This window comes from Protopterus annectens, chromosome 12.part0, assembly GCF_019279795.1.
Source record: "Protopterus annectens isolate FY-2018-M chromosome 12.part0, PAN1.0, whole genome shotgun sequence".
In the NCBI taxonomy this organism is placed as follows: domain Eukaryota; kingdom Metazoa; phylum Chordata; order Ceratodontiformes; family Protopteridae; genus Protopterus; species Protopterus annectens.
Window position 1 is genome coordinate 925,124,946 of NC_056746.1, and position 25,518 is coordinate 925,150,463.

General features: G+C 43.8%; 1 protein-coding gene across 1 annotated transcript in view; it reads left to right on the forward strand.

The window, feature by feature from the left end:
- PARD6B (par-6 family cell polarity regulator beta) overlaps window positions 1–25,518 on the forward strand; it is a 175,488-nt gene that overhangs the window by 111,324 nt on the left and 38,646 nt on the right. Inside the window, exon 2 of the mRNA XM_044089955.1 lies at window positions 23,468–23,690. Coding sequence (XP_043945890.1) covers window positions 23,468–23,690 — 223 coding nt within the window. The remainder of the gene's footprint in view (window positions 1–23,467; window positions 23,691–25,518) is intronic.

A 25,518-nucleotide genomic window follows, 5' to 3' on the forward strand; every position in this document is an offset into this window, starting at 1 on the left:
CTGGAAAACCCTAACAGTTTATGCCTTTCCACAACTGCCTCTCCTCCCCAAGGTACTCCTAAAAGTCAGACAATTGAAGCCAAAAATGATTCTGATTGCCCCAGACTGGCCACGCCAGTACTGGTACCCAATCCTAAAGAGCTTGTCTGCACCAACAATCTGGACAGGGGAAAACCTTTTGTTCCACCACCCCCAGTTGCCGCAGTGACCACGAACGCCTCCCATATGGGGTGTGGGGGGGGCATTATCTCGGCAGGACAGTCCAAGGCACGTGGCAAGATCACAAGATACATCTGCATATAAACGTCCTAAAGATGAGAGCACTGCTACTTGCGTTGCAGGCACTTCAGAGCTTTTTACCTCTCGGGACGATCGCAATACACTCTTGACAATATGTCAGTGGTGTGGTATCTGAACAAGCAGGGAGCAACTAGTTCATACCCCCTGTGCAGAGAGGCCATGCGAGTGTGGCAGTGGGCAGTATCTTCCCAACGGTTTCTGGTGACAATGCACATTCCGGGGAAGTCCAACGTGATAGCAGACAGGCTAAGCAGAGCTATTCTGATGCCTTATGAGTGGTCCCTGAATAGTCTAGTTGCAGAACGAATCTTCAGCAAATGGGGTCAGCCTTGCTGCTACCTTTTTGCCAGCCCCCTCAATGCCAAATGCAGCAACTACTTCACACTGCTCCCCCCCACAGAGGGAGTCACCCAGGGATGCTCTAGTCCACGATTGTCCCTCTGGTCTGCTTTATGCCTTCCCTCCATTTCCCTTGCTTTCAAAAGTGATTCAGAAAGCGCAATCCTTGGGAAGCAGAATGATTCTAATTGCTCCACACTGGCCTCGTCAGGTCTGCTTCCCCTTTCTCCATCCCTACATTGTGGACACACCTTGGACTCTGGACCCACAACCAGATTTACTGACACAAATGTCGGGACAGTTCTATCCCTCTCTGTGGACCCTCAGGTTGACAGCCTGGCTACTCCACTTCTGTCGTTAGTTAGGCTTCATCATTTTTCACCTGAGGTAGTTCACATTTTATCTTCCTCTCATAAGCCCTCTACTAGGAAGATTTATTAAAGCAAATGGAAGAGGTTTTTTTATTTGGGCTCATACCCAAGGAATTGACCCTTACACAGCTCCAATAGCTTCCGTCTTTGAGTTTTTGTCTCTGCTTTTTCAGCAGGGCTCAGCGTCTGCTACCATTAAAGTTCAGTTGGCAGCAATTTCTAATTTTCATGTTGCTAATGAGCCTAGTCTGATGGCTCACAGACTCTAAGGCTTTCCTGAAGGGCACTATGTTACTCCGTCCTCCTGTCTCAGAACCGATCATATCCTGGGATCTGAATTTTGTTCTGCAAGCCCTTACTTCACCACCCTTTGAACCTGCAGCTACCTGTGACTTAAAATTCTTGACCTGGAAAACTGCCTTTTTAATAGCCATCACATCAGCTAGACGTGTTTCAGAAATCCAAGCTTTCTATCAAACCTCCATACTTGATCTTTCATAAGGACAGGGTTTCTGTTAGCGCAAACCCTTCCTTTCTTCCTAAAGTGGCATCCATATCTAATCTTAATCAATCTATTGAGTTCCCAGTGTTTTTTCCCCATTTTTCAAACAAGGCAGAATTTAAATTTTGTCAACTGGATGTACACAGACAGTTACGTTTCTATCTGCACAGAACCAAAGATCGCAGAAAATCTGATCTGGTCTCCAAAATCACCCTATCCAGATGGATATCAAATTGCATCTCTTTCACTTATTCCTCAGGGGGTAAAGACCTACCGTTTCCAGTCAAGGCTCACTTTACTCTGGCTATATCTACATCTACAACCTATCAGGCCAGATTGTCTATGGATGATATTTGTGTTGCAGCTACCTGGGCATCTCCTCACACCTTTGTTGCTCATTACAAACTGGACGTGGTATCTAGGGGCAGGTCTTCTTTGGTTCCACAGTACTCAGGAGTATCTTCCTCTGAGCCTCCCAGGATGTAGGTGCTGGGGACGCTGTCCCATGGGTACGAATGTAGGCGAGCTTGGACTACATAACCTCAAGAAGTTATGTACTCACCATAACGTTCGATGTATGTAATCCATCTCGCCTCACATTCTTACTTACCCTGCCACCTTCCTGGAGGATCTGGAGGTTAGGTCTGGTTTTAGAGCTCCCTTCACCTTTAGTTTATTCTTCTTTACTTGGATGTTGTTATGCATGGGGTATGAGTGTGGTGTTCACAGCAAACTAGATCTGAGGATATGGAGCAGTGCAGCATGGGATACCTTCTTAGCCCAGCCAGTAGAAGACTTTGAGCTAGAAAAGTTTGGCCTAGTCTGAGCCGATATTTGGCTCCGAATCCACAGGCAAGAATGTAAGGCGAGATGGACTACATACATTGAACGTTATGGTGAGTACATAACTTCTTGTTATTTTTCATCCAGACAGGGTTTCTCTAAGGACAAACCCAACATTTATGCCAAAGGTAGTATCCAGTGTGGCTCTTAACCAAATCATTCATTTGCCAACTTTTTATCCAAATCCCCAGAATAAAGGGGAGAGACTTCTGTACTTTTTGGACATACACAGGCAGCTACGCTTCTACTTGGACAGAACAAAAGCTTTCAGAAAAACTGAGCAACTTTTTGTGGCATATGCTACAGGATCACAAGGAAAGGCTATTTCAAAGCAGACTATTTCAAAATGGATAGGACACTGCATTCGTTTCTGCTATGCACAGCATGGCAAATCAGTGCCTAAGAATATTAGGCCACATTCTACCAAGGCAGCAGCCACATCAGCAGCCTTTCTCAGAGGAGTACCAACCAAGGACATTTTGGAGGCTGCAACTTGGAATTCAGTGCACACTTTTACCAAGCACTAGCACTTGCCTCTTTACTCTAAATCCAGAGCAGGCTTTGCCACTGCAGTTCTGCAGGGCCTCATAGCCACTCCTAATCCTATTTAGACCCAGCCGCCCAACCTCAGCTTTGGGATTCAACCAAAGTGTAATGACTGCAGCAGTGAAACACGATGAAAGTAGTACAGTTGTGTACCTACCATAAATGTAGATGTTCGAGTGTATTCACTGTTGCAGTCCAGGTTACCCACCCACCATCCCCCTTTCTTTGCTGGGACTTGTCTATACTTCTCTATCCTATACAACCTATGTGGTGTATTTGCTTGTAGATGAAGGTATTATTTATTTTACTATATGTTTTTTATAAGCAAAATGTATTGCCTACCTTCTTGGGGGCACCTGACATCTGGGGCAAGAAAAACTGAAGAAAATGGCGTCGGCTGCATCTTGTATACCCCTGACGCACTGACGTCAGGGAAGAGGCGACAGCAACCGACGCCGGACCAGGACTTTGGAATTCGGGCCTACTGCTAGTAGCCTGCCAGCAGGATAACCCAAGTGTAATGACTGCAACAGTGAATACACTCTAACATCTACATTTATGGTAGGTACACAACTGTAATTTTTGATTCTTTGGAGGCCTCCTGCAGGGCCGCAGTTACGGGTTCTGTAATTAGGAGGCATGCTTGGTTAAAGGAACAAAATCTGCCTTATGTCAAAGTTAAATTATTAGATTCACCTTTACAGCATGATACTTTGTTTGGTGTTAAGGCAGAAGAGGTGTTAAAGAAAATGGAGGACGAAGCTAAATATATGCAAACTGTCAAAGATTTTTTTTACAAGTACAGCCACCTAGGTTTAGTAGACTCTGGCCTACAAAGAATTGGTCCTTTCCCGTGTCAGACAGACCTCAAGGGGGCGGATCCAGATACCCTAGAGGCAGATCCCAGGCGCAAGGTTCATACAGGTCAAAGCAATGGGGTGCTTCTACCTCCAAAGTTGGAGAAGACAAATCACAACCATACAAGAAACAGTCCCAATGACTTCCCCCCTGCCTGCACCAAGCACTTATCTCCTGGCAGCACCCTTAGGGGGAAAATTAGCACTTTTTTCTCAAAATTGGCACATTATAACCCAGGACAAGTGGGTTCTAAATATTGTGTCACAAGGGTACAAGTTCCATTTCCATACCCTGCCAAAGGCAAACGGCTGGCCAGATCTGCCAAAAAATCAGTGGGCAGAGGCACAAAAACAAGTCGCATCCCTCATGGACATGGGGGCCATTCAACAAGTACCAGAGCAAGAGCAGGAACAAGGATTTTACTCAAGACTGTTCTTGGTACCCAGAAAGGACAAAGCCTGGAGACCAATACTGGACCTATCTATTCTGAACGCATTCCTGGATATACCAAAATTCAAGATGTTGACTTTGCAGCAGCTTCTGCCCATGCTGGGCAAGAACGCTTGGCTTGTGACTCTAGACCTAAAAGAGGCATACCTGCATGTCCCAATCAGACAAATATGCAGACAATACCTCAGATTCAAGGCTGGCTCAATGCATTACCAATTCTCTGCACTGCCCTTTGGCTTATCTACTGCGCCCAGGGTCTTTACATAGTGCCTGGCACCAGTAATTGCATTCTGCAGACAGAGGAATACAAATATATCCTAACTTGGACGACTGTCTAATTCAAGCAGAGAACAAAGACATTCTTCTACAGCATCTGGCGTTTGTGAAAAGACTTCTAACATGCCTAGGGTACGCAGTCAGCGAAAATAAATCAAAATTAGTACCCTCTCACGAGGTAATATTCCTGGGTGCAAGCTTAAATACAACTACCCAGATGGCTTATCTCACGCCAGACAAACAAAGGCAACTGACTACCTATTTCAAAATGTTGGCAACAAAGGCCCAACTATCTGCAAGAAATATTCTGCAGGCTTTGGGCTTCATGGCATCCTACTAATTCCGTATGCAAGACTGCATATGAGGAAACTTCAGTGGTACCTAAAATGTGTTTGGACTCAACATTGCCACAGCCTGGAAACTATGATTACTCTCATTCCCTGCCTACAACAGGAGTTTCGATGGTGGGCAAAGGTTTGTCACCAAAACAAGGGACAGCCATTCACATTACCCCCAGCCAGGCAGACACAAACAACGGATGCATCAGATTATGCCCGGGGGGGGGGGGCCCACATGGCAGGAAGATGCATTCAGGGCACATGGTCCTCAACCCAAATGCATCTACATATCAATCAAAAAGAGATGCTAGCGGTTCAGAATGCCCTGACAGCCTTCAAGGACCTATTTCATCCGGGACAACTACTGATAAAGACAGACAACACCACGGTCATGTGGTATATAAACAAGCAGGGAGGCAAACATTCTTACCCCCTTTGCAGACTAGCCATGACTTTGTGGGACACAGCATTGACTTACCAAGTACATCTGCAGGCACAATTCCTGCCAGGAAGGAAAAATACTCCGGCAGACGAACTAAGCAGAAGACCTCATGGATCCCCACGAGTGGCAGCTGGATCCACAAGTCTTCAGCGTGATAGCAAGGAAATGGGGATGCCCGGACATAGATCTCTTTGCCTCCCCTCACAGCTACCAACTAAAAAGATTCTGCATAAGGACTTATCACAGACAAACATGGAAAGTGGAAGCCCTATCTTTCAGCTGGAAAAACCTATCAGTATATGGCTTTTCCCCACTGCCTCTCCTCACCAAGGTACTCCTAAAGGTCAGACAGGAAAAGCCAAAAATGATACTGATTGCCTCAGACTGGCCCTGCCAGTACTGGTTTCCAATCCTAAAGAACTTGTCTCAATGCCCAGCTTGGACCTTACCTCAAATACCTCATGTACTGTCCCAGCAAAACAATCAGATCCTGCACAGCCAACTCAGGACTTTAAACCTGGCAGCATGGTGGATAATGTAGTCATACAAAACATACCTCTCCGTAAAGCTGTGATGGATGTCATTTTGGAGGCCAGAAGGCCTAGGACTAGAAAATCTTATGCTGGAAAATTGAAGAGATTCTGTGCTTGGAACCAGGCACAAGGAACTGATACAGCTGTGCCGAATATTCCTCAGATTTTGCAATACTTAACTAAGATGCTGGACAAAGGCCCATCTTTTTCATCTATTAAAATTCATGCCTCTGCCATTTCGGCTCATTACAATATAGAGCCACCAGTCTTTTCTCATCTCTTATTAAAGCAGCACCTCAGAGGAGCCAAAAATTTAAGACCTCCAAGGAGATCGCCAATGCCTGCATGGGAGCTCAACTATGTCTTGGAAAAACTCACCCTGCCTCCTTTTGAGCCAGCTGCTACTGCTGATATAAAGTTTTTGTCTTGGAAAACAACTCTGCTCCTAGTAATAACTTCTGCAAGACGAGTTTCAGAGCTACAGGCACTCGTGGCTGTGGAACCTTTTATTATTTTTATCCAGACAGGGTCTCCTTGAGGACAAACCCAACATTTATGCCTAAGGTGGTGTCCAGTGTGGCTCTTAACCAAACTATTCATCTGCCAACCTTTTATCCAAATCCACAGAACAAGGGGGAGAGAATTCTGCAATCTTTGGACGTACATAGACCGCTTAGATTCTACTTGGACAGAACCAAAGTTTTCAGAAAGACTGAGCAATTACTAGTGGCATATGCTGCAGGATCACAAGGAAAGGCCATCTCAAAGCAGACTATTTCAAAGTGGATAGGCCACTGCATTTGTTTCTGCTACTTACACCATGGCAAGCCAGTGCCTAAGGGCATTAGGCCACATTCTACCAGAGCTGCAGCCACTTCAGCAGCCTTTCTCAGGGGAGTACCAACCAAGGACATTTTAGAGGCTGCTACTTGGAGTTCAGTGCACACCTTTACAAAGCACTATCATCTGCCACTCTACTCTACTCTAAATCCAGGGCAGGCTTTGCCACTGCAGGTCTGCAGGACCTCATAGCTGCTCCTAATGCTGTTTAGCTCCAGCCTCCCAACCATAGCTTTGGGACTGTACCCAAATGTAATGACTGCAACAGTGAAACACAAAGAACATAGTACAGTTGTATACACTTACCATAAATGTAGATGTTAGAGTGTATTCACTGTTGCAGTCCAGGTTACCCACCCGCCATCCCCCTTACTTCTGATGGAACCTATGTGGTGTATTTGCTTGTAGGTGAAGGTAAAGTTTATATTGGTGCATGTATTTATATATATAAATTAAGGCTACCCTTTCAGGGGCACCTGACATCTGGGCAAGAAAAACTAAAGAAAATGGTGTCAACCCCATCTTTTTATACCCCTGACGACCTGACGTCAGAGTAGGGGCGACAGCAGCCGACACAGGACCCAGGACTTTGGAATTCAGGCCGACTGAGGGCAACCTGCCAGCAAGATTACCCAAATGTAATGACTGCAACAGTGAGTACACTCTAACATCTACATTTATGGTAAGTATACACAATTGTACTTTTCTCATATTAGACCTCCTATTAGAGACCCCCACTGAACCTTGGAATCTCACACTGGTATTACAGGCTCAGACTAGACCACCTTTTGAACCTGCTGCCTCCTATGATATTAAATTCCTATCCTGGAAAACTCTCTTTTTAGTAGCCATTACATCATCAAGGGAATATCTGAACTTCAAGCATTATGCATCAAAAGGCCTTACATGATCTTTCACAAAGATAAGTGTATCGCTTTAGACAAATCCTTCCTTTCTGCCCAAAGTAGTTTCAGAATTTACTATGATTCAGACAATTGACTTGCTAGTTTTCTTCCCCAATTTCTCAAATAAAGGGGAATACTGCCTTCATATACTGGATGTACATAGACAATTACGTTTTTACCTGGACAAGACAAAATCATTCACGATATCCAACCAACCTTTCATATTCTATGCTGGACTGAAACAAGGAAAGCCCGTTTCTAAAGTTACCTTGTCAAAATGGCTAAAGGATTCTATATGTTTTGTCTGTCATCTTAACAGACTCCCCTTACCAGATAAGATTAAAATCCATTCAACCAGATCTATGGCAACTTCGGTAGCTTTTGTTTCTAGAGCTTCCATGGACGACATTTGTGCAGCGGCAACTTGGGCCACTCCACATACCTTTATCACTCGTTACAAATTGGACTTGGTTTCCAGGGGGAGAGCTTCCTTTGGTTCAGTTGTGCTCAGGAATATTCTTCCTTGGGGCCACCCAGGATACAAATTAGCTAGGGACTCTGCCCCATCAGTAAGGAATGAATGAAGATTAACAACGTTAGATAAGTTATGTCTTGCTATAACGTTCCATCTATGTTGTTGATCTTCATTCATTCATTACTCCCCACCCACCGTCCCTTTCCAGTAGGCTCCTAGAGGTTTGGATGTGGTCTATTACCCTGGTTTAGAGTATTCTGAGCAGAAAAAGCTTCTGCCTTGCATCCTTTGGGCAAACTCAATCTGAGGTGTTGGGGAGAGAGGCACTATGGGTAATCTTAGCTTGAGAGTTTTTGGTTGACGCAAGCTTGGTACGGTGCCGACTCTGTTCCGCGGACGGAACCAATAACCCATCAGTAATGAATGAATAAAGATCAACAACATAGATGGAACATTATGGTAAGACTCGTTTTTTTTTTCCCTGAATACTTACTACAAACTAAAAGTCCACTAAGCAGGGCCCTGGTCTGGTTCTACTCCATCCCTGATGAATGAAATGCCATTAAACAGCTTTGTTAATTGGAGACTATTATAGTAGAATGCATGCAGATTATATTTAATTCTGAGATGGTAAGAATATGTTCCTGTAAACGTTCAAGTCATTTCTGCCCCTGTGAATGAAAGTCCCTTACTTGGTAGTGTGTTTAAGTCGTATGCAGTTGGTGCTTTTCAATGATTTTTTTTTTTCTTCCTCAAAAATATTTGAGCATTCTCTTGTATGATCCCTCAAAGAAACTTAAATTGTATTCCTAGTCTGTGTTTGTGTTCTACATGGCATGTGTTAATTCAGAGTTTTATATTTAGTTGTTGAAATCATCGTACAGTCTTTTTGACAGGATAAATTCTAATTTGTAAGCACTGTATTTATTTATTTAACATTTTTTAACAGAGAAAGTCCGACTTGGAACAAAGCCAGTTTTCAGCGGAGGCCCGGGGAGAAACGCTGCAGATGCATGTCTTTGTAACGTGGGAGGAAACCGGAGCACACGGAAATAACCCACACAAACGCAGGGAGGACATGCAGACTCCACACTGAAGGAACCACAGCCGAGAATCGAACCAGAGAACCTCTTGCTGTTAGGCGACAATGCTACCGCTGCACCACTGTGCCGTAATATGTGGTCAGGAAATGGAGAAGAGATTTATAGTCATACATTGTGTAACTGATCAGTGCAGGATGTCATAACCATTTGAAAGTTTAGTTACGTATTTTGTAAGATTGATTTCCCGTGTCAAAGGTGCTTTCTATTGGTGCAAGTAAAATTTGATCTCTTAGCATGGTTACAAGGAATAATATTATTGTATGGTATACTGTTTGACACACACACATGTATCCACACTTCGCACTTTTTGTCAGTAAGGGGATACATATCAATGTACATTTGGAGATTTCTTTACAGATCTTCGTACAGTGACTGACTGCAAGAGTTAAGTTTCTATTCTTGGGCTTCATTTTATAGGCTTAGATCAGTACCAGTTTTCTGAAGTTCTCAGTATAATGTAGATCAATAGCAGAGTAGATATAGCCCCATCACGCCTTGCACAGGCCTTTCAAACCCTTGTGTACTTTCTGCTGCCGCAACTGCAGAATCTGTAGTGAGAGCCTGTTGTTTTTTTGTTTAATTGCATTTGAAAGGCTGATGGAAACAGCATCTTGTTAAGCTCTTGTTTAGCTTTTGCATTTGTAGCGCATGCTGTAGGAAGTGCTTACCAGCTTCAAATAATTAATTCATTGTGTGTCCAATTATGACTGGTTTGCATTTGTTGTTGGCAGGATATTAATAGAAGTCTGTTTTACAAAATTATGCTTGGGATAATAGTTTGTTCTCATAGTGCTCAAGTATCTGTAGAAACGGCAGGAAATGTGTCTGTGTGTGTGTATACTGTATCCACAGTCCTTGTGTTAAAGAAGGGAGGGTACTTTTAAAACTTTTTAACACACCAGGAGTTTAAAGACCCACAGACACTCAAATCAGAGTAGCACTGCTATGTAGTATTTGGTCACACGATTAGGCGTTGACTGACTGGAAGTATTCATGAAAAGTCTTTCTTACAGCAGTATTAGTTTGGTGACATTCGTAGAACAGCACCTCATTGTTGTAAACTATATATGCTATGTTTGAATTGAATTTTCTTAAGAAATCTTCCAAGTTAAATGTATCAGAATGTGATAGTGCTCTACATCCAGCATAAGAGATGTTTGTTGTGCCAGATAACAAAAATAACAGTGCAGCCATTTCAAAGAGCTTGCATAAACATCAGAGTAATGCATACAAAAGGACATTAAGACAGAATATGCAAGTGTGTAGAAAGTTTTAACTAGCTGTGTAGCGTGTTAAAAAATAAGTGCGTGCTGTAAATGGAGTAGCATTTAATCTCAGCTCCCACATAAGGCAATCCAGACATTTTTAGGCAGTATCATACTGTTAAAAATACATCAGCCAAATATCAGACCATGACTAGAGATGGGATTCTGTGTTTTGGCATTCATGTAGGAGTTCTTTGTAGCTGCCTAATTTAATATCTTGATGAGCTTCTTGTGGACTGCCATTTATAGGTCCTCATTTTGTACGTGCTGATGTTCATCGTGTTTAACTGTTGCAGTCATTACACTTGGGTTATCCTGCTGGCAGGCTACCCGCAGTAGGCCAGAGTTCCAAAGTCTACGTCTGGCGTCGGTTGCTGAAGCTTCTTCCCTGACGTCAGTGCGCCAGCGTTATAAAAGATGCAACCAAAGCCATTTTCTTCAGTCTTTCTTGCCGCGTGGTGCCCGAAGCAAAAGCAGTTCGCAAGTGCCTGTCGGCCGACTCCTGAGATTTTTGAAATCGAGTTTCAGAACCAAAGTCTTCAATAAAGCTAAGTACCCCATTGGGGAAACTTTTTCTTGCTTCAGACCGATGTCCGTAAAAGTTAACAATTGTATTTCTTGTGGGAAGCAAATACCTCATAAGGACTTTCACTCTTACTGTATTCATTGCCTAGGCCCTGACCACGACGTTACTAGTTGTCGGTTTTGTGCTAGATTCAACAAACACACTATTAAGCGTCAGTTTGATTTTGCTCTACATTACTTTGGCCGAAGATTTAACTACATTATGCCATCGGAACAACCGGCGACCGGAATTCATAAAAAAACGCAAGGACAAGCATCCAAGGTCCAAAACCAATGATGAAGCCTCTTCTAGGCCAGTTGCCGGTTCTCAGTGAGGTACTTTTGCAGCACCTGACACCCGCTACCTCAGAGCCACAGGCCGTATCCGACTCCCACATGGAGACACCTAGGCCTCTGGAAACTCAAGGTATTGGGCCTGCGGAAACTATTCCCTCAAATGGGTCCAGAGCCACTGAGCAGGCATCCGCTTCTGAGGGTGTTTTCAGACCTTCACAGCTTACTATTAAGTCTACTGCAGCAGCCAAGGCAAAGTCAAAAACACCATTCAAGACGAGGAAACAAGTACAGCATTCTCCTGGACAATCATCCATGCCAAAGAAACGGATGCTTAAAATGGCCGAAGATTTAATTACCTTGATCATCAGGGGTTCCCATCTCCCTCCTGATAAAAGACCTAGGCAAGACACTGACTATGATTTCTCTGACCAGGTTTCTATTTCCTCTGATTCCTCTTCAGGTCAGGGATATTCTCTCCCTCCTTATGAGGACTCTGATGCAGAAGAATCTATACCTTCAGCCTCTCCACCTGAGGGTTATTATCTTGGGGAAACCCTGCACACCATGAGGGAGCATTTCCATTGGGAGAGCCAGGATTATTCAGAATCCAAGAAAAGGCTCAGAGATTTTCTTTTATTGCCTCAGCATAGGCCCCTGGATGTTCTTCGTTCCACATTGCTGCAGTCCTTACTATTGGGTAGTCCGCTGTCCAGTCGGCCCGAATACCAGAGTATATGGCTGACGTCGGTCAGGGCGCATTAGACTGACGTCAGTACGTCAGGGTACTAATGCGCATGACCGACGGCATATCCTCAGTCTTTTTGGGCGCATGGTCCGATGCAGAAGCAGTTTTGCGAGTGCAGGTTGGCGTTCTGAAATATTTCGAGCGGAGTTTCAGACCGAATCAGAAGTTGGCTAAGTACCCGTTGGGGAACATTTTGTTTTTCTTGCCTCAGTATTTAACGGATGTCAGAAAAAGTGAATAACTGTATTTCTTGTGGGAAACAGATACCTCATAGGGATTACCATACTTTGTGTATACCTTGTTTAGGGCCTGAGCACGGCGTTGTTGGATGCGCTCTTGTGCTAGGTTTAACAAACGCACTATTAAGAGGAGGTTAGACTGTGCCAGGTTAGTGTTTGGGAAGCGTTGCAATTATAAAATGCCGTCGGATGCTCCGCCCGCTTCGTTTAAGAAGCGCAAGGACAAAACAGCGAAGCCTAGGGTTGATGAACCGGCAGTCCCGGACGTCGGTTCTTTAGAAGGCTCAGTGGAGCCAGAGGTTTTGCCAGGAGTTTCTATGGAGTCTCAGGCAGAAACTTTACTGTTACAGGATGTGCCTTCTCAGGAGGTAGGCCAGGCTGAGGGGGCTTCTCAGGTAACTGTTCTTCCCTCTCTTCCCAAGGTAGTTAGAGCCTCTCCTTCTGTTGCCAAAACTTCTTTGAGAGGTAGGCCAAGTTCAGCTTCAGTGGGGCTTCTCCTAGCATTTCGGGTTCTGTACCTAAGAAACATATGCTTAAAATGGCAGAAGATTTGATTACTATGATTAGAGGTTCTATGCCCCCGCCTGATAAGAGGCCTAGGGTGGAACCGGAGTTTGATAGTTTTGAACAGTGTTCAGAGGCTTCTGAGTCTTCTGCGAGAGATTTTCTGGAGTATCCTCCTTATTCTGATTCTGATGTGGATGATTCCACTCCTACAGCTTCTCCTCCTGAGGATTTCTCATTTTCAGAGACTCTGCATTCCATGAGGGAGCACTTTAAATGGGAAGGCCAGGATTACTCTGATTCAGGAAAAGGCTTAGGGAATTCTTGTTTTTACCCCAGCATAGGCCCTTAGCTATACCTCCTGTGTTGAATGTGGTGGAAGATGTGTTTGCAGAGGCTTCCCTGAACCCTGACTCTTTGCCTCCTGCTCCTGTTAAACCTGATAGGTACTATAGGGTGCCCGAAGCTCATAAGTATTTGTTTAAGAGTCCTAGGGGACCCAGAAACTGTTTGTCAGGGGCCTAAAGGTGTTAAGGCCTCTGTGGTTAAAAATCCTGTTCCCACTGATAAAGAGGCAAGGGCTTTGGATAGGTGGGGAAAGAAAGTGTATACTTCTTCCACTCTAGCCATGAGGCGTTGAATTGTCAGTTTCACATGCTAAAATATCAAAATTATCTCCTTTCACAATTGAAATCTAAGGTGGATGCTTTGGCGGAAGGTATTGAGTGTAAAGAGTTGCTGGATTTGGTTCATGTGTCTGAACAAGTGGGTAAGCATTCTTTGCAATGTGGTTTTGATGCTGTACAGGCCTCCTCGAGGGTGGCTGCCACTAGTTCTGTTCTTCGCAGGCATGCCTGGTTGAGGATCAGAATTTGGCTGAGCATGTTAAGACAAGGATTTTGGATGCTCCTTTACAGTCTGATGTGTTGTTTGGTTCGCCTGTGGAAGCAGTTTTAAAGAAAATGGAGGACAAAGCTAAGTCTATGCAAACTGTTAAAGATTTTTTACAGGTGCAGCCACCGAAGTTTAGTAGAAATTGGCCTGCTAAGGGGTGCACATATCCTGCTTATGATTCCCAGTCTAGGGGTAGGTCTAGACGTGGTAGGGGCAGAGCTCAAGGTTCTTTTAGGCCTAGAACAGGGAGTTCACCTGCTCAGACTTCTGGTGAGGGCAGGGGTCAGTCCTTTCGTAAACAGACCCAATGACCTGCCTTTTCAGCTGCCAGTAGATTCTCGTCTGGCAGCTCCTTTGGGAGGAAGACTGTCTCTTTTCAAAGAAAATTGGGATTTAATTACTCAAGACAGATGGGTGTTGGATATCATTCACCACGGTTACAGGTTTTATTTCCATACATTGCCCCTTTCAAAGGCATGCCAGGCGTTCCTCCTCCACAAAGAAAAGAGGCTCACAAGCAAATTTCTCAGTTACTCCAGATGGGGCCATACAGCCAGTTCCTGTATCAGAAAGGGCGTGGGATTTTATTCTCGCCTGTTCCTAGTACCAAAGAAGGGGAACACGTGGAGACCAATTTTGGATTTATCTCTCCTCAACACTTATCTGGACATTCCCAAGTTCAAGATGTTGGCGTTACAACAGCTTTTACCTCTGCTGGGCAAAGATCACTGGATGGTAACTTTAGATCTCAAGGAAGCTTACCTTCATGTGCCTATAAGGCTAAGTTGCAGGAAGTATCTGCGTTTCGAGCTGGAAATTCTCATTATCAGTTCTCTGCATTGCCCTTTGGCTTATCTACTGCCCAGAGTATTCACAAAGGTTCTGGCTCCAGTGATAGCTTACTTCAGGCTACAAGGAATTCAAATCTATCCTTACTTGGACGACTGCCTGATTCTGGCTCAAGAAAGGAAGACCTTCTACCATCTGGAATATGTTATAGCAGTGCTAAGATGCCTAGGGTATTCTGTGAGCGAAATAAAGTCCAGTCTAGTACCCTCTCAAGACATGTGCTTTCTGGGTGTGAGACTGAATACAGCAGCCCAGATGGCCTTTTTAAGCCCGGACAAACAAAGGAGTCTATCACTTTACTTCCATCAACTATCTCATCAGTCCGTGCTGACTGCAAGGACAGTCCTTCAAGCATTAGGGTTCATGGCATCTTGTATTCTGGTGCTTCCCAATGCCAAACTGCATATGAGGAAGCTACAATGGTATCTCAAAAATGTATGGACACAGCACTGCCAGGATTTGGACACTGTCATTCAAATAATACCTTGCCTTCAAAAAGAATTTTTGTGGTGGGCTCAGGAATGTCACCTAAACAAGGGACTCTCTGTGACCCGGCCAGAGAGTCAGATTTTAACGACAGATGCCTCGGACATTGCTTGGGGAGCTCATCTAAATGGAAAGTGGATACAAGACAAGTGGCCTGCCAGACTACAGCATCTACATATCAACATGGAGATGTTAGCAGTCCAGTTTGCATTAATGGCTTTCAAGGAGTTACTTCTTCCAGGGCAGGTGTTGATTCTAACAGACAACACAACTGTCATGTGGTACATCAACAAGCAAGGGGGAACACATTCTTATCCTCTATGCAGGCAAGCAATGATTTTATGGGAGACTGCTAAGCTTGCAACTAACTCTTCAGGCAAGGTTTCTGCCAGGAGCACAGAACTCCTTAGCAGATGTGTTAAGCAGACAAATCATGGATCCCCACGAGTGGAAACTGGATCTTCATGTATTTCAGAAATTGACAGTGTCATGGGGAACTCCAGACATAGATCTGTTCGCTTCTCCACTAAACCACCAGCTGCCAAAGTTTTGCACAAAGGGGTTTCATCACACAGCTTGGAAAGTGGATGCTCTGTCTTTCAGTTGGAAAAACCTTCATGTGTATGCCTTTCCACCTCTGCCTCTTCTTCCAAAGGTGCTATTAAAAGTCAGACAAGACAAGCCAAGGATGATTTTGATAGCTCCAGATTGGCCTCGGCAACACTGGTACCCACTACTAAGGAGTCTGGTAAGGAAGCCTCCATGGCCTTTACCTTTGATTCCTCATCTGTTATCTCAGAAGGACGGTCATCTGCTCAATGTCAAGCTTCACTCTCTTCATCTAACAGCCTGGCATATTCTGTGTTGAAACACAGCAGGTCTCAACTTCCTCAACAAGTTTTAAATGTGATTATGGAAGCTAGAAGACCTAGTACAAGGAAAGTGTATGCAGAAAAATGGAAGAGATTTTTATTTTGGAGTACAGCAAAGAATTTGGAGATTTCTGAGCCTAATTTGAGTGTGGCTCTTCAATACCTTACTGAGTTATTGGACAAAGGTTTGTCCTTCTCTTCCATTAAGATTCATGCTGCAGCAATTTCAGCTCACTATGATTGTGACCCACCATTGTTTTCGCATCCTTTGTTCAAGCAGTTTCTTAGAGGGGCAAAGAATATAAGACCCCACGTAGAGCTCCTACTCCTGCTTGGGATCTCAATTTTGTGTTGGAAAAACTTACTCTACAACCTTTTCAGCCTGCGGCTACTGCTGAATTGAAATACTTGTCATGGAAGACTGCTTTTCTGTTGGCTATTACTTCTGCAAGAAGGGTGTCTGAGTTGCAGGCCCTTATGGCAGTAGAGCCCTTTTGATTTTCCATAAGGATAGGGTATCATTACGTACTAATCCTTCCTTTATGCCTAAGGTGGTTTCTAGTGTGGCTTTAAACCAAACTATTCATTTGCCTACTTTTATGCAGACCCCCAAAATAAAGGGAAAAGATTTTGCACACTTTAGATGTACACAGGCAATTGCGTTATTATTTAAGCAGGACTAAGGATTTTAGGCAGTCTCAGCAGTTGTTTGTTTCTTTTGCTTTGAGTTCGCAGGGCAAGCCTGTGTCAAAACAAACTATTTCTAGGTGGATTGGGTTTTGCATTGCATTTTGTTATTCCCATCATGGCAAGGAGATTCCAGCTGGGATTAGGCCTCATTCCACTAGGGCTACTGCCACTTCAACAGCATTTCTAAGGGGGGGGTGGCAACTAAGGATATTTTGGAGGCAGCTACTTGGAGTTCAGTGCATACTTTCTCTAAGCATTATCACCTTCCTATCTACTCTAAGTCTAGGGCTGGTTTTGCCACAGCTGTTTTGCAAGGCATGTTGTCAGCTCCTACTACTTTATGATTTGCCAGCCTCCCTTACCTCTGCTTTGGGATTCTACCCAATAGTAAGGACTGCAGCAATGTGGAACGAAGAACATAGTACAGTTTTGTACCTACCATAAATGTAGATGTTCGAGGATCCACATTGCTGCAGTCCAATCCTCCCTCCTTCCCTCTGTGTTTAGGGGTGGTTGTGTAGGTGAGGTTATATGTTGATATTTTTGTATATATTTTTGTATATATTGTACATATTTTTGGTGCAGGTATTTTGGGCCTTGTCTTTTTAGGGTCTTCTGACATCTGGGGCAAGAAAAGACTGAGGATATGACGTCGGTCATGCGCATTAGTACCCTGACGTACTGACGTCAGTCTAATGCGCCCTGACCGACGTCAGCCATATACTCTGGTATTCGGGCCGACTGGACAGCGGACTACCCAATTGTAAGGACTGCAGCAATGTGGATCCTCGAACATCTACATTTATGGTAGGTACAAAACTGTACTTTATCCCCCCTGTGCTTGATATTGTTGATTATGTTTTTTCTGAATCCAGTCTGTCTCCTGACTCTTTGCCCCCTGCACCAGTCAAGCCAGACAGGTACTTACAGGGTCCCTGACTTTCATAAATTTCTTTATAAAAACCCTGCTGCTGACCCAGAAACAATTTCTCAGGGTTCCAAAGGGGTTACGGCTTCCACTGCTAAAAACCCTGTCCCCTCTGATGGGGATTCTAGAGCTCTGGATAGATGGGGGGAAAAAATTATATACTTCTGCTGATTTAGCTGTAAGGGCTTTAAACCACCAGTTTCACATGCATAAATATCAACAGTACCTCATATCTTTGTTAAAACAGAAAATGCTTACAAACTCAAAGTCCTGACAATAAGGAAATGCAGGATTTATTGCATGCAGCTGAACAAGTGGGAAAGCATACTCAGTTATGTGGTTTTGATTCATTAGAAGCTTCTTGCAGAGCCGCAGTTACAGGCTCTGTCATTCGAAGACATGCTTGGTTGAAAGAACAAAGTTTACCTGAACATGTTAAAGTAAAATTATTGGATGCTCCACTACAGCATGATACTTTGTTTGGTGTTAAGGCAGAAGAGGTGTTAACGAAAATGGAGGATAAAGCAAAATCAATGCAGACGGTAAAGGATTTCTTACAGGTTCAACCACCCAGGTTTAGCAGAAACTGGCCTTCAAAAAATTTGTTCCTTTCCGGTGTCAGACAGGCCACAAAGAGGCAGATACAGATGCCCAAGAGGCAGATCTCAGCCCCATGGCTCCTACAGACCTAAACAATGGGGTTGCTTCAGCACCCAAAGGAGGAGAAGACAAATCACAACCTTATAGGAAACCGTCCCAGTGACTTCCCTCTACAAATGCCAAGCACTTACCTTTTGACAGCACCCCCAGGGGGAAATCTAACACTTTTCGCACAAAATCGGCACATAATCACCCAGGACAAATGCATACTGAATATTGTTTCTCAGGGTTACAGGTTCCACTTTCACACCCTTCCAAAATCAAAAGGTATGCCGGACCTGCCACAAAACCAGTGGGCAGAGGCACAAAAACAAATAGCTGCTCTCATGGACATGGGAGCTATTCAAAGAGTACCACAGCAAGAACAGGGACAAGGATTTTACTCAAGACTTTTCCTAGTACCCAGAAAGGACAAAGCCTGGAGACCAATACTGGACCTGTCAACCCTAAATACTTTCCTGGATGTTCCAAAATTCAAAATGTTAACACTGCAGCAACTTCTACCCATGCTGGGCAAGAAGGCTTGGCTAGTTACTTTGGACCTCAAGGAGGCATACCTGCATGTCCCAATCAGACAATCTTACAGAAGATACCTCAGATTCATAGCTGGCTCAATGCGTTACCAATTCTCTGCACTACCCTTTGGCTTATCTACTGTGCCCAGGGTCTTCACAAAATGCCTAGCACCAGTAATTGCATTTTGCAGACAGAGGAATACAAATATATCCCTACTTGGATGACTGCCTTATTCAAGCAGAGAGCAAGGACATTCTTCTAAAACATCTGGCATTTGCAAAAAGATTACTAATTTGCCTAGGGTACACAGTAAACGAAAAGAAATCAAAACTAGTGCCCCCTCAAGAGATAATATTCCTGGGTGCAAGCTTAAATACAACTACCCAGATGACTTATCTCACGCCAGACAAGCAAAGGCAACTGACTCATTACTTTCAAATGATGGCAACAAAGACCCAGTTCCCTGCAAGAAAAATTCTGCAGGCCCTGGGCTTCATGGCATCCTGCATTCTACTAATTCCATATGCAAGACTGCATATGAGGAAACTATAATGGTATCTAAAAAGTGTTTGGACTCAACATTGCCACAGCCTGCAAACAAAAATTTCTTTAATTCCCTGCCTACAACAGGAGTTTCGATGGTGGTCCCAGGCCTGTCACCTCAACAAGGGACAGCCTTTCACCTTACCCACAGCCAGGCAGACAATAACGGATGCATCGGATTATGCCTGGGGGGCACAAATGGCAGGAAAATGTATTCAGGGCACGTGGCCCAAGGAACAAATGCATCTTCACATCAATCAAAAAGAGATGCTAGCTGTACAGAATGCCCTGACCGCTTTCAAGGACCTACTACATCCAGGACAACTATTACTAAAGACGGACAATACCACAGTACTAGGAAATCTTGTGCAGAAAAATGGAAGAGATTCTGTTCTTGGAACCAGGCACAGGGACTCGAACCACTTGTTCCAAATATACCTCAGATTTTACAATACCTAACCGAGATGCTGGACAAAGGCCTATCCTTCTCATCTATTAAGATCCATGCCTCTGCCATTTCAGCTCATTTCAATATGGAACCTCCTATTTTTTCACATCCACTACTAAGGCAGTACCTCAGAGGGGCAAAAAACATAAGACCCCCCAAGGAGAGCACCAATACCTACTTGGGACCTCAATTTTCTTTTAGAAAAGCTCACACTGCCTCCTTTTGTGCCAGCCAACACAGCTGATATAAAATTCTTATAATGGAAAACTGCTCTGCTCCTAGCAATAACTTCAGCAAGAAGAGTCTCCGAGTTACAGGCATTAATGGCAGTGGAACCTTTCTTCATTTTTCACCAGGACAGGGTCTCTCTAAGGAACAAATGCATCTTCACATCAATCAAAAAGAGATGCTAGCTGTACAGAATGCCCTGACCGCTTTCAAGGACCTACTACATCCAGGACAACTATTACTAAAGACGGACAATACCACAGTTATGTGGTACATAAACAAGCAAGGGGGAACGCATTCCTACCCCCTCTGCAGGCAAGCTATGACTTTGTGGAACACAGCACTGACCTATCAAGTACATCTGCAGGCACAATTCCTGCCAGGAACGAAAAATACACTTGGCAGACGAACTAAGCAGAAATCTCATGGATCCTCACAAATGGAAACTAAATCCTCAGGTCTTCAGCATGATAACAAGGAAATGGGGATGCCCAGATATATATCTTTTTGCCTCCACTCACAACTGCCAACTACAGAAATTCTGCACAAGAACTTATAACTCACAAGCATGGAAAGTGGATGCTCTATCATTCAGCTGGAAAACCCTGACAGTTTATGCATTCCCTCCTCTGCCTCTTCTTCCCAAGGTGCTCCTAAAAGTCAGACAAGTGAGGCCAAAAATGATCCTGATTGCCCCAGACTGGCCACACCAGCACTGGTACCCAATCCTAAAGAGCTTGTCTCAAGGCCCAGCCTGGCCTTTACCTCAGATCCCTCATCTTCTGACTCAACAAGATTCTGCATAGTCAACTCAGAACCTTAAATCTGGCTGCATGGCAGATAATATAGCCTCTCGGACCACACCTCTCTCAAAAGCTGTTATGCTTGTCATTTTAGAAGCCAGGAGGCCCAGCACTAGGAAATCTTGTGCAGAAAAATGGAAGAGATTCTGTGCTTGGAACCAGGCACAGGGACTCGAACCACTTGTTCCAAATATACCTCAGATTTTACAATACCTAACTGAGATGCTGGACAAAGGCCTATCCTTCTCATCTATTAAGATCCATGCCTCTGCCATTTCAGCTCATTTCAATATGGAACCTCCTATTTTTTCACATCCACTACTAAGGCAGTACCTCAGAGGGGCAAAAAACATAAGACCCCCCAAGGAGAGCACCAATACCTACTTGGGACCTCAATTTTCTTTTAGAAAAGCTCACACTGCCTCCTTTTGTGCCAGCCAACACAGCTGATATAAAATTCTTATCATGGAAAACTGCTCTGCTCCTAGCAATAACTTCAGCAAGAAGAGTCTCCGAGTTACAGGCATTAATGGCAGTGGAACCTTTCTTCATTTTTCACCAGGACAGGGTCTCTCTAAGGACAAACCCAACATTTATGCCAAAGGTGGTTTCCAGTATGGCTCCTAACCAAACCATTTATTTGCCAACTTTCTATCCAAATCCCCAGAATAAAGGGGAGAGACTTCTGCACGCTTTGGACATACACAGACAGCTATGATTCTACTTGGACAAAACAAAAGCTTTCAGAAAAACTGAGCAACTGTTTGTAGCTTATGCTGCAGGATCACAAGGAAAGCCGATCTCAAAGCAGACCATTTCAAAATGGATAGGACACTGCATTCGGTTCTGTTATGCACAACATGGCAAAACAGTGCCTAAGGGCAGTAGGCCACATTGTACCAGAACAGCAGCCACTTCAGCAGCCTTTCTCAGAGGAGTACCAACCAAGGACATTTTAGAAGCTGCAACCTGGAGTTCAGTGCACACTTTCACCAAGCACTACCACTTACCTCTCTACTCTAAATCCAGAGCAGGCTTTGCCACTGCAGTTCTGCAGGGCCTGGTAGCCTCTCCTAATCCAGTTTAGGCCCAGCCACCCAACCTCAGCTTTGGGATTCAACCCAAGTGTAATGACTGCAACAGTGAAACACGATGAACATAGTACAGTTGTGTTCCTACCATAAATGTAGATGTTAGAGTGTATTCACTGTTGCAGTCCAGGTTACCCACCCACCATCCCCCTTCTCACTGCTGGGACTTTATTGTACTTCTCAACTCTATATACAACCTATGTGGTGTATTTGCTTGTAGATGAAGGAATGTTTATTTTAGTACATGCATGCTTTTTGGCATCATTTTTACAGCCTTCATATTTGGGGGCACCTGACATCTGGGGCAAGAAAAACTGAAAAAATGGTGTCTGTTGCATCTTTTATACCCCTTGCGCACTGACGTCAGGGAAGAAGCGACAGCAATCGACGCCGGACCTAGACTTTAGAACTCTGGCCAACTGCGGGTAGCCTGCCAGCAGGATAACCCAAGTGTAATGACTGCAACAGTGAATACACTCTACATTTATGGTAGGTACACAACTGTACTTTTTTATCTCTCTGACTTAAATCTAAAGAGTGCTTATCTTGGGCTAGAGATTAAACTAACCTGGGGAACCCTTTGGTTTTAGTATGTTGACATTTCATGAAAGCTTTACTGTCTCCAGACATTCTGACCCACTCCATATATTTTAGCCTCCTTGAAGAAATGGATTTGGCAGCTTAGGAAACTGCTGACCATGGATACAAAAGATTGTGAGTGGCTTGGTGAAGATGTCAAGCAAGAGATGGGTAGCCATGTGCTCCATGAGTTGGTTCTGGGGCATGGATTATCTTTTCCATGTAACTGTAGCCCTGGAAAACTTTATAGGCAGTATAGCATTTGTAGTGATTGGTGGTGGTGGTGATAGTAATAACTTGGTGAAGGGGGAGGTAGCCTGTCATCCATCTTGGAGTGAGTGGCGGTGTGGGTTGGCAGGTGACTGGGGCTCATTGCTCAGAATTTCAGTATTATAAAATTTAAATTGCACACATCAGGTGGTGAGTGGAGCATGCCAGGCTGGTGAAATGGTACAGATAAAGGGATGTTCTTATCACAGTAGCTATACAGAGGGATATTAAGGAGCAAAGTATTGTGGTTAAAAGAGGAAGGGCTTTGATAGTCTTGGAAAGTTCTCATTGACAGGCTTGGCATATCCTTCTTTGAGTATAGAATTGCCAACCCAGGTAAGGGAAACATGTAACTTCATATCCTGGTACATTTTTACCAGTAGGTTACTTCATAGCTCTCAATGTATCCGAGACAAATATCAACAGAATCAGTGACAATCAGGGATACTTTCAGCATATTAGTACTATTAACTTGAGACATTGACAGAATAGCAGCATGTGTATAAGTATAGATTTTCTGAAGTAAAAACAGTCTATAAATGTTGTCATCAAATATAATTCACCACCTTTTCTCCAAAAGTCCAAGTTTTAGCAGGTAATAAGAGGAACAGAGCAAAAATTGGAGTAAAAATCGTGGACATCCCTGAAAATCAGAGATATTTAAAAGGTATGGGTTACATTATGCTGCTTAGAAGTAAGGTTCAGTAGTTGAGAATTAGTGTATTGCATTAATAAATTTAATGTGCTGCTGTATGCAAAATTAACTGGTTTGGAAAGTCAGATGGATTGAAGTGTTATATTAGAGTCTTCTGGGCTCCCAAAGTTGTTTTACAGTAAAACTCATTAATCTGCCCTTTCTGATTTTCTCTTTGCAGTTTGGAGCAGAGTTCAGACGTTTTTCTTTGGATCGTTTAAAACCTGGAAAATTTCAGGAGTTTTATGGACTGTTACAGCATGTGCACAGGATACCCAATGTTGAGGTACTTGTAGGCTATGCAGACATTCATGGTGACTTGTTACCTATAAACAATGATGATAACTACCATAAAGCAATCACGACTGCTAATCCCCTTCTGAGGATTTTTATACAGAGGCAAGGTGAGTAGTTTTTTATGAACTGTACTGCCTTTTTGTATTAAGGAATTCAGAGGCAGGTTTGTTTTTTTTTTTAATTTTATTTTTGTTGAAGAAGCAAAAACAGAAGAGTATCGTTTGATTGCTTCTTTCATGAGCACTGAAAATGAGGATTTGCACTTTACACTGGATGTGAAAAAAATATCATCCAAAAACAGAGGTAGTACATTTGGTAAAGGAATAGATAACAGAATTTAGCTGTCATCAATTCCCTAGTGATGTGGGCATCCTCCAGGAGGATCTCACCCAAACAAATGACTGGTGTGAGAAACATGGCCTCAAACTGAATGCCAAAAAATGCATCATCATCCACTTTGGGGAGAGTAATGTCCCCACAACTTATCACATTAATAACAAGGTCCTAAGCAGGCAATGGGTCTTGAGGACCCAGGTTGATAGCAAACTGACGTTTGACCACCATATTGCCCTTTCGCAGCCCCTGATACCCACTACTTTTGATTCACAGGCCTCTACCGAGACCCATTTGGAGTCCGGTATGCCCGCGAGATGCTTTAAGTATTGAACCCGCGGATGTCTCTACCTTAGATGGGTCCGGTGGTGCTGTGCAGGCAGTGGCTTCTAAGGGTGTTTTCAGGTCCTTTGGGGGGAAAGCTGGCACTTCATGCACGAAACTGGCAACTGATTACCAAGGACAAATGGGTTTTAAATATAGTATCCCAGGGATACAGGTTTCATTTCCACGCATTGCCAATCCCAAACTGATGGTCAGATTTACCTCCATATCAGTGGGCAGAGGGCCAGAAACAAGTTCTGTCACTCATGAATATGGGGGGCCGTTCAACCAGTACCAGAAGAGGAAAAGGGACAAGGTTTCTATTCAGTACTTTTCCTGGTACCCAGAAAAGACAAATCATGGCGTCCAGTTCTGGACTTATCTATTTCTAAATACATTTCGGGACATTCCAAAATTCAAGATGCTGACTCTTCAACAATTACTTCCTATGTTAGGCAAAGATGCCTGGTTGGTAACTCTAGACTTAAGAGGATTACCTGCATATACCAATCAGGGAATCTTGCAGAAGATACCTCCGCTTCAAAGCAGGCTATTTGCATTACCAGTTCTCTGCACTGCCCTTTGGCTTATCTACTGCACCCAGAGTCTTCACAAAGTGCCTGGCACTAGTAATTGCATTTTACAGGCAAAGTATTCAAATTTATCAATGCCTGGATGATTGTCTAATTCAAGCAGAAAACAAGGACACTCTTCTAAAGCATCTGGCGTTTGTAAAAAGGGTTCTAACTTGTCTAGGGTACACCATAAACAAAAAGAAGTCACAACTGGTACCCTCTCAAAAAATTACATTCCTGGGTGCAAGCTTGAATACAACTGTCCAGATGACTTGCCTTACGCCAGAAAAGCAAATTCAATTGATGACTTACTTCAAACAGGTGGCCACAAAAACCCAGCTATCTCCAAGACAAGTTCTGCAGGCCTTGGGGGTCATGGCCTCCTGCATTCTTCTAATTCCATATGCAAGACTGCATATGAGGAAACTTCAGTGGTACCTAAAAAGTTTATGGAGTCAACAGTGTCACAGCCTGGAAGCAATGATTCCTATTATACCTTGCCTGCAACTAGAGTTCCTGTGGTGGGCAGAGGCATGCCACCAAAACAAGGGACTGCCATTTACTCCACCCCCTGCTGCCCAAACCCTAACTACAAATGTATCAGACTATGCTTGGTGGGTACATCTGGCAGGGAGATGCATTCAGGGCAAATGGAGCCCAAATCAAATGCAACATGTCTTTATCAATGCCACAAAAAGGGAAA